A 17,271-nucleotide genomic window follows, 5' to 3' on the forward strand; every position below is an offset into this window, starting at 1 on the left:
ATTATGTTATCCATACATAAATGGAGAGCATTAGGAATGAAAGCATACAAAAAACAAACAAACAATATTTTAAGGAACTAACCTGTTATTTTGACTCCATCCTTGGTTTCAGTGGGAACTCCAACACCAAACTCATTTTCCCCAGAAACTCTGAAGTAGTAAATTCCACCTTCTTGCAGATTGGTGACTTTGTAGGAAAGACGATGACAATTGTTGGTTACAGTGACCCAAGCTTTCTTGCTTGCTTCCCGTTTTTCAATGTAATAGTTCTTCACAGGAGCACCTCCGTCGTTCTCAGGAGCTTCCCAAGATAACACAGCTGATTCTTTTGTTACGTCTTTTACAACAATATTAGATGGAGGTCCTGGGGAATCAAGAACTTTAACAACTAATGTCAAAGTAGCTGTGTTCACAATATTCTGCAGCGTTAGTGTATATTTTCCAGAATCATTTCTTGTTGCTTTTTCAATGGTGAGTGAGGTGCAGTTATCGGAGGAGTCTATATTTGCTCGTGTACGGAGATCGGTATCCGGCTTACTCCACAGTACATTAGGGATGGGTTTTCCTCTGAAAGGTACAGTCATTGTAAATGAGCCACCAGCTTTCACAACTAATGTCTTTCTCATTTCATTGTCAATATCAAAAACAGGCTCTTCTTCTCTCTCTTTTGCAACCTGAGGTTCTGAGATATCACTTGGATCACTAACACCAACTTTGTTGACAGACCTGATTCTGAAAACATATTCAGCCCCTGCTGTCAGGCCAATGATGGTGTATTCTGTGCCTCTTAAGCTTTGAATAGCTGTTGACCAATCAGTTTCACTGGTTTGCTTGTATTCAACTGTGTATCCAGTAATAGGAGAACCTCCATCAAATAATGGCTTTGTCCATCCTACTGTTATATTTGACCTAGTAGAGTCTACAATCTTGGGTTTAGATGGAGGTGATGGCAGGAAAATTGGATCTTCTGCTTTAATTAGTGGTGAAGTGTCACTAGGAAGACTAAGACCGCCAGCATTTTCTGCATATACCCGATATTCATATTCACATCCTTCTCGAAGGCCTGAAGACTTTACTCTGAGATCATAAACTGGCTTTTTGTTTACACGTATCCACCGCAGACTATTTTTCTCACGCCTTTCAATTACGTATCCTGAAATTTCACTGCCTCCATCACTGTCAGGTCTTGCCCAACAAATGGTCATGGATTCCTTTGTTACACTAGTAATCTCTAAGTTTTTGGGTGGGCTTGGAACTGTATAAGGATCTAGAGCCTTGACAGCATCACTTTCCAAAGGTTCACCAACTCCATATTTGTTAACACCCATCACTCTAAAGATGTATTCATTTCCCCTAAGTAGTTTTGTCACTTTGCAGGATGTGGTTGGAAGTTCTGCTTCACAAAGAGTCCATGCAATTCTACTGGTCTCACGCTTTTCCACAATATAATGATCAATCTCCGCACCTCCATTTTCTTGAGGTGGTCCCCATGACAGATGGCACTTCTCAGCAGTAAGTCCTTTGATTTCGAGTGGACCTGCTGGTGGACCAGGTCTGTCGAGTACTTTGCAATTGACAGCTAATGATCTTGTTCCTGCAACATTTTGTAATGTCAGTACATATTGACCGGAATCACGTCGAATGCAGTCTTTGACAGTTACTGCAGTAGTGTGATCTGTTGATACAATTTCCACTCTGGCTTTTTCCTCAATCTCTTTGCCATCCTTTGTCCATGATATCACTGGCAAGGGTCGTCCTGCAATATCAGCATTGATTTTCAAGACCTCTCCAGCTTTGACCACAACAACATCCCTGAACTTGACATCCATCATAATTCTTGGAGCATCAATATCATCCTTCACAGTTACTGGGCCAGTTGATTCAGATGGCTCACTAAACAGACCAGCAGCATTCCTTGCAATGACACGGAACTCATACCTCTGGTCTTCAGTAAGTCCTGTTACGTCAAAGTAAGTTTCTTGTACATTGGTGAAGTTACACTTCAGCCATCGACCATCTGGCAACTCTTTCCGCTCAATAACATAGCCAGTGATCTTTGCACCACCATCATATTCTGGTTTAGCCCATGAGAGTGAGACACATGTTCTTGTAATATTAGTCACTTCTGGCTTCCCTGGAGGATCACATGGATCCCTTGCTGCAACAGGCTCACATGCTTTGCTGCATTTACCTATTCCTACAATATTTTCAGCATACACACGATACTCATACATCAGTCCTTCATCAAGGCCTGTCACTTTCATCTGTGTGTCACTTATGAGGGTTTTATTTACTTTAGTCCAAAGGATGCTGCTTCGTTCTTTATACTCAAGATGATAGCCAAGTACTTTGCTACCTCCATCATTAACTGGCTCCTGCCAGGTCACGACCATAAAAGCTTTAGTGGCATGTGTAACTCGGGGAGTACCAGGTGGACCAGGACGGTCAAATGGATATTCTGCAACCACAGGTGTAGTTTCAACATAGGTGCTCTTGCCATACCGATTTTCTGAACAGACACGGAACTGATATTCTGATCCTGTGGTTAAGCGAGCAATTTTAATGGACGTTCGTGCAACTGCTGCAGAAACAATGCTCCAGGTTGTTGTTGTCGTATCTCTTTTCTCCACAATGTAATTACTAATTTGACAGCCACCATCATACTCTGGAGGTTTCCAAGATATGGTTACATTATCATTACTGACATTGTCAATACGTAATGCAGTTGGAGGTCCTGGCTTATCCAGCACAACCACAGTGATGGCAGCTATTGTAGACCCAGCACTGTTTGTAACGTTTAATTCGTAACTGCCTACATCTTCTCTTGAAGCTTCCTTGATTGTCAGTGCTGTTGACGTTTTTGATGTTTGGACATTTACCCTTGTTGTCTCTCTTAAAGGTATTCCATCTTTCTTCCAAGTAACTGAAGGGATTGGTCTTCCTCTGATGGGCACATCGATCTTAAGATCTTCACCAGCTTTAACACTGAACGTATTGAAAAGAAGCTCAACTGAAGGCTGGATTTCAATATCTTTTGCAACTACTGGAACCCCAAGCTGTCTTGGATCACTTTTCCCTTTTTCATTAACAGCACAGACTCGGAAAGTATATTCTTCTCCCATACTTAACCCTGATATTGTTGCTTCTAATGTCTTTACTTGTGTGCAAGTGCTCCATTTTTCACTTCCTTTAGTTTGCATTTCTACAACATACCCAGTTATTTTACTGCCACCGTCACTCTCCGGTTTCTCCCATTTGATAGTAGCACTGTTGCGTGTGACATCAACGAGACTTACTTTACCAGGTGGATAGGGAGGTTCGGAAACCTTAACTGGTTCAGGTATTTCTGCTGGTAAGCCAGTTCCATATTCATTTGCAGCCAAGACACGGAAGTAATAACTGGCTCCTTCTTGTAGCTGTTCAATTTTGAAGACATTCTTCGTGCAGTTACTTGTAACAGTGGCATAAGCCTTCCTTGTGGTTTCTCGTTTATCAATTATGTAATTTGTTATTTTAGCTCCACCATCAATAAGTGGAGGTTCCCAAGCCAATATCACTGAATCTTTCTTCACTTCCCTGATGTGCAAGTTGACAGGTGCACTTGGTGTGTCAAGCACTCGAACGTTAACAAAAGCTGATTTTTTGCCACTGTTGTTTTCTAAAGTCAGGTTATATTTACCACTGTCAAATCTATTTACGTGATCAATGACCAACATGGTATATGAACTGGTAACCTCAACCTGAGCTCTGTCACTCATACTGCCTTCTGCTTTTTCCCACTTTACTTCTGGCTCTGGCCTTCCTTTGATAGTGACAAACAAGCGCAATGTTCCACTGGCGCGTACTGTAACAACTTTTCTGAGATCGGCATCAAGTTCAATCTCAGGAGGTTCAACTTTTTCAGCAGCAACGACGCTACCAGGTATAGTTGCTGGTTCTCCAACTCCTTCAGAGTTGATGGCACAGATGCGGAAGTTATACTCGCTATTTTCTTTCAGCTTTGTTACTGTGAATTGTTTTCCTTGTAGTCCTGATGGTGGGGTGCCAGTCGTCCATTCATCAGCAGAAGCTTCTTTGAATTCCACAATGTATCCTTTAACAGGAGCACCACCATCATAAATGGGCTTGTTCCACGCAAGGGACACTGATGATCTGGAGGTATCTGTCACTTTCGGATTGCTTGGTGGACCTGGTGGATACACTGCATCGCAGGCACGGTAAAAAACTGATGGTTCACTAGGTTCACCAACACCAGCGGCATTTTCAGCAGAAACCCTAAACTCATAGAAGTGTCCATCTGTGAGTCCAGTTACTCTTAACCGCAGGTCTGTCAGTCTCTTTTTATTGCACTTAGTCCACCGAATGCCATCTTTGTCTCGCTTCTCTAGTATGTAACCTTCAATTTCAGCTCCACCATTGTCTACTGGACGACCCCAGGTTACAACCATAGAATCTTTTGTGATTGCAGACACTTCAGGTGTTGAAGGAGGACCTGGAGGTTTGTATGGATTGCATGCCAAAACAGGCTCAGATTCTAGTGGTTCACCAATTCCATATTTGTTGACAGCCATTACACGGAAAATGTACTCATTGCCTGGAAGAAGCTTGGTTACTTTATGATTCAAAGCTTGTACATCAGATGACACTTGTGTCCAAGAAAGTCGACTGGTCTCTCTCTTTTCTATGATGTAATGTGAAATGTTAGAACCACCATCTTGTAAAGGTGGTCCCCATGCCAGGTAACATTTTTCTGCAGTCACTCCTGAAACTTTCAAAGGACCTTCTGGAGGCCCAGGTCTGTCAAGTACTTTCACAGTGATAGGTATAGACTTGGTGCCACCTACATTGCTTAGTTTAAGTGTATAGAGACCTCCATCAGTTCTGATGCAATCTTTGACTGTAAGTGTTGTTCTCTCAATGGTTGATTTAATTTCCATTCTTGCTGTTGCTTCTTCAAATTCTTTTCCATCCTTTGACCATATAATATCAGGAATAGGTTTGCCATGGATATCGGCCTCAAGAGCAAAGGTTTCTCCTGCATGAACAACGATGATGTCTTTGTATTTTGGATCCAGTGAAGCTCTTGGTGCTTCAATTTCATCTCTAGCAATAATTGGTCCTGTGCTTTCAGATGGCTCACTAAAGCAACCAGCTGCATTTCTTGCAATCACTCGGAATTCATAGCGTTGGTCTTCTACAAGACCTGTTACTGTAAATTCAGTTTCTAACACGTTGGTAAAGCTGGCTTTCATCCAACGACCTTCAGGCAATTCTCTCTTTTCCACAATATATCCAGTTATTTTGGTGCCACCATCATATTCAGGTTTTTTCCATTTTAGTGTGATGTAATTTCTAGTGATAACAATGGCATCTGGACGGCCAGGTGGATCACAAGCATCACGGGCAACATACAGTTCAGATGATTTGCTAACCTTTCCAATGCCAACAATGTTCTCAGCAGAAACTCTGAATTCATATTCAAGACCTTCTTCAAGGCCCTCTGATTTATATTTTGTGTCTTGAATGAGGGTCTTGTTCAACTTTGTCCAAAGAATGCTATTTTTATCTTTACGTTCTAGATGATATCCAAGAACTTTGCTTCCTCCATCATTAACTGGTTCATGCCAGTTAACTATCATGTGATCTTTGGTAGCTTCAGTGACAAATGGAGTTCCTGGTGGCCCAGGTTCCTTGAATGGATACTGTACAAGAACTGGTTTAGAATCTAGAGCAGAGCTCTTTCCATATCTGTTTTCAGCACTAATTCTAAACTGGTATTCAGAACCTGTTTTAAGTTTTGTTACTTTAATGGTTGTTCTTGCAACAGTTGCTGATACAATCTGCCAAGCAGTGGTGGTTGTGTCTCGTTTCTCTACGATGTAATTGGATATTTGGCACCCACCTGTATATGCTGGTGGTTCCCATGATAAGACAACAAAGTTTGAACTAACTTCATCAAAGCGGACAGGTCCTTGTGGTGGCCCTGGCTTTTCTAGCACGATTATACTAAGATGCTCTGTTACTGTGCCTGCAGTGTTGGTTGCCGTTACAGCATATTTTCCAAAGTCATCTTTGTTACTTTCTTTAATAAGCAAGGTAGTTGATGTGGGGGTGTCTTCAACGTGTAACCTGGTTGTCTGCTTCAGAGGCTGACCATCTTTTTCCCAAGTGATAGTTGGCTTTGGTCGAGCTATAAAGGGTAGCTCTACCTTAAGGTCTTCTCCAGCTTGTACGGTATAGGTATTAAACATCAGTTTGAAACTGGGCTGAATTGCTAGATCTTTAGCAATCACCGGAACTGCCAGTGGTCTGGGATCACTTTTTCCTTTTTCATTGTATGCCATGACACGGAATTGATACTCGTGCCCAGAACTCAAGCCAGATACAACTGCATTGCATACTTTGGTTTCAGTAACAACATTCCACTTATCAGTTCCTTTTGGTTGCATTTCAACAATATATCCCAATATTCTGCTACCTCCATCATGTTCAGGCTTCTCCCACATAAACGATGCACTTCTCTGAGTCACATCTGTGAGTGTCACTTTCCCAGGAGGCAAAGGTGGCTCTGAGGCTTTTGAGGCCTCTGCAGTTTCTACCGGAACACCAATTCCAAACTCGTTTTCAGCCATAACTCTGAAATAATAAATTGCCCCTTCTACAAGGTTTTCAACTCTAAAGCTTGTTTTGCCACATTTTGCACTCACATTGGCATATGCTTTTCTGGTTGATTCACGTTTATCAATCACATAATTCTTTATCTTTGCACCACCATCATTAGCTGGAGGTTCCCATGTCAGCACAGCAGAATTTTTCCTAATTTCTTTGACTACTAAATTTTGTGGCGGTCCTGGTGTGTCAAGTACTTTAACGGTAACAAATGCAGATTTGGAACCACTACTGTTCTCCAGTTTAAGTATATATTTTCCAGCATCATTTCTATCACAATAATCAATGGATAACTGTGTATAGTTCAGGCCCTTTTCAATTTGAACTTTATCTGTAAATTCTCCTTCTTCTCGAGACCATGTGATTTCAGGAATTGGGCGTCCTTTAAATGGTATGTTTATCCTGACAGATCCACCAGCTCTAACCACAATTCCCTTCCTTAGCTCCGAATCAATATCAAGTTCAGGAGCCTCAAGCTTATCTTCCGGTTTAACTGTACCAGGAACGGCTGCTGCTTCACCTACACCAATTTTGTTGAGGGCACACACTCTAAGCTTGTACTCTTGATGTTCAATCAGCTTTGTGATCTCAAAACGATTGACTCTCAGACCAGTCTGTGGAGTAACTATTGCCCATTCTTCTTCATCAGCTTTGGCAATTTCTACAATATAACCCAAAATTGCACAGCCACCATCATAAATAGGTTTACCCCAGCCAACTGTAATTGAATTCTTGGTGGTATCCACGACATGGACATTAGTGGGTGGGCCAGGCTTGAACATGGGATCACATGCTTTCCAATAGGGAGTAACTTGACTTGGTTCACCAATTCCAGCTGCATTCTCAGCAGATACTCTAAATTCATATTCATGATCTTCTGCTAGTCCTGTGGCTCTTAAACGTAAGTCTGTAATTCTGCGCTTATTACATTTCACCCATCTGATGCCAGCTCTGTCTCGTTTTTCCACAATGTAGCCAACAATTTCACTGCCACCATCACTATCTGGACGATGCCAACAGATGGTCATAGAATCCCTTGTGATGTTGGTGACTTCTAGGGACTTTGGTGGACCAGGAACCACAAATGCATTTTTCATCAAGACTGGTGCAGACTCAAGAGGCTCACCAACACCATACTTGTTAACTGCCATTATGCGGAAGATATACTCATTTCCTTCCAGAAGTTTTGTTACCTTCATCATTGTGGCTACAGCATCTGAAGCAACAACTGTCCAAGCAAGACGGCTTGTTTCTCTCTTCTCAATTATATAGTGAGAAATATCACTGCCGCCATCATGGATTGGTGGAGCCCATGTTAAGGAGCACTTTTCAGCAGTAACTCCAGAAACCTGAATACTCTCTGGAGGTCCTGGTCTATCCAGTACTTTTACTGTTATTGGCACTGATTTTGTTCCTGCAACGTTAGAGGCTTGTAAAATGTATTGCCCACCATCAACACGTATGGCATCTTTTACAGTAATCAATGCCTTAAAATCTGTATTCCTTATTTCACGTCGAGCAGTATCTTCAAGTTCTTTATCTTCTTTGTACCACATAATAGTAGGTATTGGCTTCCCATGGACATCAGCCTCAAGCTTGAACACTTCTCCAGCATTTACAGTAATTACATCTTTGTATTTTGGATCCATGGAAATTCTTGGAAGCTCCACTTCATCTTTTGCTGTTATTGGGCCAGTGCTATCCGAAGGTTTGCTTACTGCACCAGCAGCATTCCTTGCAATGACTCTAAATTCATATCTTTGATCTTCAGTGAGGCCTGTTACAGTGAATTGAGTTTCAGTGATATTGGTAAAGCTTGCTTTCATCCACCGGCCCTCAGGCAAATCACGTTTCTCCACTACATAGCCTGTAATTTTGCTGCCACCATCATATTCCGGCTTAGTCCACTGCAGAGTAATTGAACTTCTTTTGACAACTATAGCTTCTGGGCAACCTGGTGGATCACATGCATCACGTGCTACATAGCACTCTGAAACTTTGCTTGCTTTACCTACACCAACAATATTTTCTGCAGAAACTCTAAATTCATATTCAATGCCTTCTTCAAGGTTAACTGTTTTATAATGTGTGTCTTGAATAACTGTCTTGTTCACCTTGGTCCACAAAATGCTGTTTCTTTCCTTTCTTTCAAGGTGATAACCCAAAATTCTACTACCACCATCGCTTATTGGTTCATGCCACTGCACAACCATAGAGTCTTTTGTAGCTGTGGTCACGGATGGTGTGCCAGGAGGACCTGGTTCTTTGTAGGGATACTGTGCAACAACTGCATCAGACTCTAAAGCAAAGCTCTGTCCATACCTATTTTCAGCAAATATTCTAAATTGATATTCTGATCCAGTTTTGAGCTTGGTCACCTTGAGAGTTGTTCTTGCAATAGTAGAGGACACTGTCTCCCAAACAGTGGTGGTTGTATCTCTCTTATGAACAATGTAATTGGTTATTTGACAGCCACCTGTATATGCTGGAGGGTTCCAGGATAATGTAACACTTTCAGCACTAATATCATCAAATTTAACAGGACCTTTTGGAGGATCAGGCTTGTCTAGTGTTACAATTTCAATAGTTGCAGATTTTTGCCCAACAACATTAGCAACGGCAATTTCATATTTTCCACTGTCTTCTTTATTCAGTTCTTTAATATTTAAGATGGTAAGGTTAGGGGATTCACTCACATTAACCCTTGTAGTCTGTTTTAATGGTATCCCATCTTTTGTCCAAGTAACAGTAGGCTTAGGTCTACCGGATATTGGCACTTCAACCTTCAGGTCTTGTCCCACTTGTATACTATAGCTGTGGAAAGCAGGTCTTACATCGGGTTCAATGACTAGATCTTTGGCAGTTACTGGAACAGCAAGTGACCGTGGATCACTCTTCCCCTTTTCATTCACAGCCATTACTCTGAAGAGATAGTTTTCTCCTTGAGTTAAGTTCGTAACCACTGCTTCAAGAACTTTAACCCGTGTACATTCTGACCACCTGTCACTACCCTTAACTTGCATTTCTACAATGTATTGTAAAATTTTGCTTCCACCATCATGTTCAGGTTTTGCCCAGCTCAATGACACACTGTTTCTGGTAACATCATCCACAGTTATCTTTCCGGGAGGTTGAGGAACTTCAGCAACCTTCACTGGCTCACTTGTTTCTGCAGGCAGACCAATTCCAAATTCATTCTCTGCACAAACTCTGAAGTAATAATAACAGCCCTCCTGAAGTTGATCCACTTTCCATGACGTCTTGTGACAATTTGTCACAACGGCTGCATAGGCTTTTCTTGTGGCTTCACGCTTTTCAATAATATAGTTCTTAATTTTAGCTCCACCATCTATTGCAGGAGGCTCCCATGCAAGTGAAACTGAATCCTTGGTGATCTCCTTAATTTTCAGGTTGATTGGAGGACCTGGGGTATCGAGGACTCTTACGCTAACAAAGGCAGACTTGGTTCCACTGCTGTTTTCTAAAGTCAGAGTATATTTTCCAGAATCAAATCTGTTAACGTTGTCAAGCACCAGTGAGGTAAAGCTGCTGGTGCTGTCAATAATAGCTGCCTCTCTGATGTCGCCTTCTACTTTACTCCATTTTACTTCAGGTGTTGGGCGCCCTCTGATCGGCACAAACAATCTTAAGGAGCCACCGGCTCTTACGTTTATAACTTTCCTCAATTCCATGTCAAGATCGAGGTCGGGAGCTTCCAGTTTTTCTTCAACAATAATAGTTCCAGGAACATCAGCATGTTCTCCTACTCCTGCTTTATTAACAGCACAAATGCGGAATTTGTATTCGTGTTTCTCCAATAACTTTTCTACTTCCAAATTTGTTTTCTTAATTCCGGTTGGTGGTGTACATATTGTCCAGTCCCCAACACTTACATCACATTTTTCAACAATGTATCCTTGAATTTCAGAGCCACCATCATAGATTGGTTTACCCCAGGAAAGGAAAACCGATGATCTTGTGACATCTATTGCCTTGGGGTTATTAGGAGGGCCTGGTTTATATATAGGGTCACAAGCCTTATAGTATGTAGAAGGTGGACTTGGTTCACTAGCACCAGCCGCATTTTCAGCAGAGACCCTGTATTCATAATCATGATTTTCAATCAGTCCAGTGACTCGGTATCGAAGTTCACAGATTAAACGTTTGTTACACCTTGTCCATCGAATGCCTTCCTTATCGCGTTTTTCTAGTATATAACCCAAAATTTCACTGCCACCATCAGAGGCTGGCCTGTCCCATACTACAATCATAGAGTCCTTTGTAACAGCTGAGACTTCTGGGGCCTTGGGTGGAAGTGGCACCACAAATGGGTTTTTCGCAAGCACAGGCTCAGATTCAAGGGGTTCCCCAACGCCATATTTATTTACAGCCATGATACGGAAGATATACTCATTGCCTTCCAAAAGTTTAGTGACTTTGCAACTGAGGGTTGGTACATTGCCATCAACTAAAGTCCAAACTAAGCGACTTGTTTCTCTTCTTTCAATGACATAGTGAGAAATGTCACTGCCACCATCTTGCAGTGGGGGTTTCCATGATAGCACACATTTTTCCGAAGTTACCCCTGTTACAACAACAGGGCCTTCAGGTGGGCCAGGTCTGTCAAGGACCTTAACATGAATAGAAGCTGTTTTTTCTCCTGCAACATTCTTCACCAGCAATACATAATGCCCACTGTCAACACGAATAGCTTCCTTGACACTTAAGCTCGTGGCAAAATCAGTACTTTTTATTTCCAAACGTGCTGTGTTTGCTAATTCTTGATCACCTTTCAGCCACTGAATAGAAGGCAATGGTTTGCCATAAACATCTGCATCAATCTTGAATGATTCACCAGCATTCAGTACAAGAGTTTCTTTAAATTTAGGATCCATACTTATACGAGGTGGATCTACTTCATCCCTTGCTGTGATTGCCCCTGAGCTTTCAGAGGGCTCGCTGAAGACACCTGCAGCGTTGCGGGCAATGACACGGAACTCATATCTTTGATCTTCAACCAGACCTGTTACTGCAAATTGAGTCTCAATGACATTTGTAAAGCTTGCTTTCATCCAGCGGCCTTCTGGTAACTCTTTCTTTTCAACAATGTAGCCTGTGATCTTGCTTCCACCATCATATTCTGGCTTCTTCCACTGAAGAGTAACAGAGTTCCTTGTGACGATGATAGGCTCGGGACGCCCTGGAGGATCACATGGATCATGAGCAGTGTAGCATTCAGAGCCTTTACTTGCTTTTCCAATGCCAACAATATTTTCTGCATAAACTCTGAATTCATATTCAAGACCCTCTTCAAGTCCGGTTGTTTTAAATTTAGTGTCAGGAATCACGGATTTGTTCAGTTTAGTCCAGAGGATGCTGTTTCTTTCCTTGCGCTCCAAATGATACCCAATAATCTTGCTGCCACCATCATTGACTGGTTCGTTCCACTGCACAAGCATACTGTCTCTGGAGACTTCTGATACGAAAGGAGTTCCAGGTGGCCCGGGAACTTTATAGGGATATTGGGCTATGACAGAGTCTGAGTTGAGGTATGTACTCTTTCCATATCTGTTTTCAGCAGCAATTCTGAACTGGTATTCACTTCCAGTCTTTAATCTACATGCTTTTAGGGTTGTTCGGGCAACAGTAGCTGAAACAATCTGCCAAGCAGTGGTGGAGGTATCTCGTTTTTCTACGATGTAATTGTTAATGGAACTGCCCCCATCGTATTTTGGTGGTTGCCAAGAAATAGTAATACTGTCTGCAGTTATTTCATCAATCTTTACTGGTCCAGTTGGAGGGCCTGGCTTGTCAAGGACAACAATGTTAAGAATTTCAGAAGCTTCACCAGCGGAATTAGAAAGTTTTACTAAGTATTGCCCAACATCTTCTCTGCAAGCTTCTTTTATTGTTAGTGTTGTGTTGTTTTCAGTGCTTTCTTCATTTACTCTAGTAGTTTGTTTCAGTGGTACATTATCTTTGAGCCATACGACGGATGGCTTGGGTCGACCAACAAACGGAACATCAACCTTTAAGTCTTCCCCTGCTAGGACGCTGAAAGTAGTAAACAACAGTTTGAAGGCTGGTGGTATCACAAGATCTTTCGCAATAACTGGTACACTCAGTTGTCGAGGATCACTGATTCCTTTTTCATTCTGAGCAGAAACACGGAAGGAATATTCTTCACCCTGGATCAGTCCAGTTATAGTAGCCTCAGTGACTTTCACAGTAGCACATGTGGCCCATCTGTCACTGCCTTTACTCTGCATTTCTACAATGTAGCCCAAAATTCTACTTCCTCCATCATGTTCAGGTTTTTCCCATGTCAAAGATACGCTATTTCTTGTCACATCTAATAACGTTATTTTTCCTGGAGGAAGAGGCCTTTCAGATGCCTTGACAGATTCTGATGTTTCAACAGGAAGGCCTATTCCATATTCATTTTCAGCAAGGACTCTGAAGTAATAATTGCAGCCTTCCTGCAGCATGTCCACTTTCCAGCTGGTCTTGTGGCAATTGGCCATAACAGTGGAGTATGCTTTTCTTGTTGCCTCACGTTTTTCAATGATATAATTCTTTATTTTAGAGCCACCATCTATGAGGGGTGGTTCCCATGTAAGTGTGACAGATGACTTTGTGACCTCTTTTATTTTTAGATTCTGTGGGGCTCCAGGTGTATCGAGAACTCTGACAATGACAAATGCCGACTTACTGCCTGAACTGTTTTCTACGGTCAGCATATACTTGCCGCTGTCAAATCTATTCACATTTCCAACTGTAAGCAGTGTGTAAGAGCTTGTGGATTCAATCGTGGCTTTGTCTAAAGACTCTCCATGTTCTCTTGTCCATTTAACTTCAGGTGCTGGTCTCCCTTTAATTGGAACAAAGAGTCTTAAAGTACAGCAAGCTCTAATCGACACAACTTTACGTAGGTCTGCATCAAGTTCAATCTCTGGGGCCAGCATCCTTTCTTCAGCCTTTGGTGTCCCAGGAACAAGAGCAGGTTCTCCAATGCCTTCAGAGTTCATGGCATATATTCTTATTTTATACTCCTGATTTTCTTTTAGATTAGTGATGGTGAAAGACGTGGCCTTCAGTCCTGCTGGCGGAGTTACAATTTTCCAGTCATCTTCTTCAGGTAATGTTGTTTCAACCATATAACCTGTGATTTCTGAGCCACCGTCATATATGGGTTTATTCCAAGCAATTGTAATGGAGGACTTGCTTGTATCTAAGACACGAGGATTGCCAGGTGGACCGGGTTTGAATACAGTATCACAAGCTTTGTAGAACTGACTGCTTGGACTTGGCTCACTTATGCCAGCAGCGTTTTCAGCTTTTATTCTATATTCATATTCATGTCCTTCTGTGAGTCCAGACACTTTATAACGCAAGTCTGTGACAATCCTCTTGTTACATTTCACCCAGCGCATTCCAGCTCTGTCACGGCGCTCTACGATGTAATTGGTTATGGGACTTCCACCATCAGAATCAGGATGTCCCCAGCAGACAATCATAGAATCTTTGGTAGCAGCTGTAACTTCAGGTGTCTTGGGTGGATCAGGTGGTACATATGGATTTACTGCAAGAACAGGCTCTGATTCCAGAGCTTCACCAATGCCATATTTGTTAACAGCCATAACTCTAAACACATACTCATTGCCTTTCAAAAGTTTTGTAACCTTTAATTTTGTCACTGGAACTTCTGTGGCTACGCTTGTCCATGCCAATCTACTTGTCTCACGTTTTTCAACAACATAATGGTCAATCTTTGCACCCCCGTCATCCAAAGGTGGTAACCACGATATGACACATTTTTCCGTGGTTACATCAGATACAGCCAAAGGCCCTTCTGGAGGACCAGGTCTGTCTAGAACTCTGACGTTGAAAATATGTTTTGCAAAGCCACCTGGATTGGAAGCAGTCAAAGTATATGCACCACCATCTCTTCTTGTAGAGTCTTTATTGGTAAGAATGGTATTGAAATCTGCTATTTTCATTTCTAATTTCGCTGTATCTTCAAGTTCCTTTCCTTCTTTTGTCCATGCCAGAGTTGGTGGAGGACGACCAGCGACATCAGCTTCAAGCTTGAAAACTTCACCAGCCTTTAATACTAAAGTGTCTTTGTACTTCGCATCAACCATGATCCTTGGTGCTTCAATTTCATCTCTGCATGTTATGGCATCTGAAGGTTCAGATGGCTGGCTAACAGCGCCAGCAGCATTTCTAGCAATTACGCGGAATTCATAAGCAGCATCTTCTGTGAGACCACTAACAGTGAACTCAGTTTCAAGTATATTGCCGAAGTTCGCCTTGAGCCATCGGCCATTGGGAAGATCTCTCTTTTCAACAGTGTAACCAGTTATCTTAAATCCTCCATTATATTCAGGTTTTGTCCATCTGAGTGCTACGGCATGTCTTGTGATATTGAGAGGAATTGGCTTACCAGGAGGATCAACAGGGTCCAGAGCAAGTGTTGGCTCAGACGGCTTGCTTGGTTTACTTTTACCTGCGATATTTTCTGCTATGACTCTGAATTCATATGCAAGGCCATCTGTAAGACCAGTTGATTTGAAGATGTTTCCAGCCACCAAGCTTTTGTTTACAGTCTGCCAGAGGATGCTATTTCGTTCTTTTCTTTCAACGTGATATCCTAAAATTGGACTTCCTCCATCAGTAAGGGGCTCATTCCAGCTAATGGTAATTGCATCTTTAGAGGCTGCAATCACTTGAGGAGTGCCTGGATGCCCAGGAACTTTAAATGGAAAACTAGCAATGACGTTCTCTGTACTGATGGCTGGACCGGAACCATATCTGTTCTGAGCTTTAACCCGGAACTGGTACTCAGTTCCAGTAACGAGGCGAGCAGCTTTAAATGTGGTACGTATAACGGTAGTTGCCAACTCAGTCCATGAGGTGCTGTCGGTTTTACGCATTTCTACAACATAGTTACTTATTGGCACTCCTCCATCATTCAGCGGGGGTAACCATGAGAAGGTCACAAAATCAGATGAAATTTCATCAAATTTGATTGGTCCTGTAGGAGGCCCAGGAACATCATGCACCTGTACCATTATGGTTTCACTAACTTCGCCAACAATGTTCTTCGCTGAAAGTGGATATCTGCCACTGTCACTTCTGATGCATTCATTAATGGTTAAGATAGTTGCAGTAGCAGTATTTTCAAAGTTTACTCTTTGGGTTTGTTTAAGCAACTGGTCTTCTTTCTTCCAAGTAATAGTTGGCCTTGGGCGACCAAGCACAGGAATCTCAACTTTGATATTGTCACCAGCTTTAGCAATTACCGTTTTCTGATAAATACCACGTAAATCAAATTCTGGAAGCATCATTTGCTCTTTAACAACAACTGGTCTACTTTCTCTTGGATCACTTCTTCCAGCACTGTTAACCGCCATCACCTGGAAAGTATACTCTTCGCTTTCAGTTAAATTCTTCACCACATATTCCAATGTTTTCACAGTTGTGATATGCGTCCACTGAGTTGAACCTTTCTTCTGTGCTTCAATTACATAGCCAGTAATCTTGCTTCCACCATCATGTTCCGGCTTTGGCCAAGCAAGGCTAACTGAATTCCTTGTGATATCCATAATATTAAGGCTCTCTGGTGGTGACGGCGCTTCCGATGCTCTGATGGGTTCAGGAGTCTCAGCTGGCTCACCAATTCCAAATTCGTTTTCAGCCAGAACTCTGAAGTAATATTCACACCCTTCAGCCAAGTTAGGAATCCTAAGAGAACATTTCTGACAGTTCGTGGTGATTGTTGAATAGGCCTTTCGTGTTGACTCTCGTTTCTCAACTATATAATTTGTTATGCGTGAACCACCATCAATTAGAGGCATATCCCACTGGAGCGTAATACTATCCTTAGATATTTCTCTGGCCTTAAGATTTATTGGCGGCCCTGGTGTGTCCAAAACTTTTACGTTCACAAAACCAGTTTTCTTGCCAGCAGCATTTTCAAGTGTCATTACATACTTCCCAGCATCGTATCTATTGCACTCTGTGATAATAAGAAGGGAGAAGGAATCTGTATTTTCAATATTGGCACGCGCTTTAAGTGGGATATCATCCTTGGTCCAAGTCACTTCAGGAGTTGGACGTCCTTTAATGGGAACAAAGACTCGAATGCTTAGTCCAGCTCTAACAACAAGAGTTTTTCTCAGCTCAGCATCTAATTCAAAATCAGGAGCTACTTCACGCTCCTTGATTTCAATGTTTGGAATCTTTGCTGGTTCACCAACACCGGCGGCATTGATGGCAGAAATTCGAAAATTGTATTTGGCTCCTGGCTGGAGATTAGCAACAACAAATTCTGTGATTCTCAGAGCAGTCCCTGTGGTATCTTTCACCCATGTTTCCTCTCCTTCTTTCTGATGCTCCACAATATAGCCGATAATATCAAGTCCACCGTCATAATGAGGTTTCCCCCATGCTAGGCTAGCAGAAGTCTTTGTTGTATCAGTTACTCGTGGGTTTGCAGGTGGCCCTGGTGGGTCTACAGTAATGAAAAAAAGAAAAAAAAAGACATTGGGTTAGATAACTTATATAGACAATCATGCTATAATTTGCAATGTGAAGGAT

The 17,271-nt window shown here is 42.1% G+C and overlaps 1 protein-coding gene across 1 annotated transcript in view; it reads right to left on the reverse strand.

The window, feature by feature from the left end:
• The window catches only part of TTN (titin), a 322,156-nt gene that overhangs the window by 29,898 nt on the left and 274,987 nt on the right, over positions 1 to 17,271 (reverse strand). Inside the window, exon 260 of the mRNA XM_066621689.1 lies at positions 83 to 17,185. Within this exon, the coding sequence (XP_066477786.1) occupies positions 83 to 17,185 (17,103 nt within the window). The remainder of the gene's footprint in view (positions 1 to 82; positions 17,186 to 17,271) is intronic.

Source organism: Tiliqua scincoides, chromosome 1, assembly GCF_035046505.1.
Source record: "Tiliqua scincoides isolate rTilSci1 chromosome 1, rTilSci1.hap2, whole genome shotgun sequence".
Lineage (NCBI taxonomy): Eukaryota > Metazoa > Chordata > Lepidosauria > Squamata > Scincidae > Tiliqua > Tiliqua scincoides.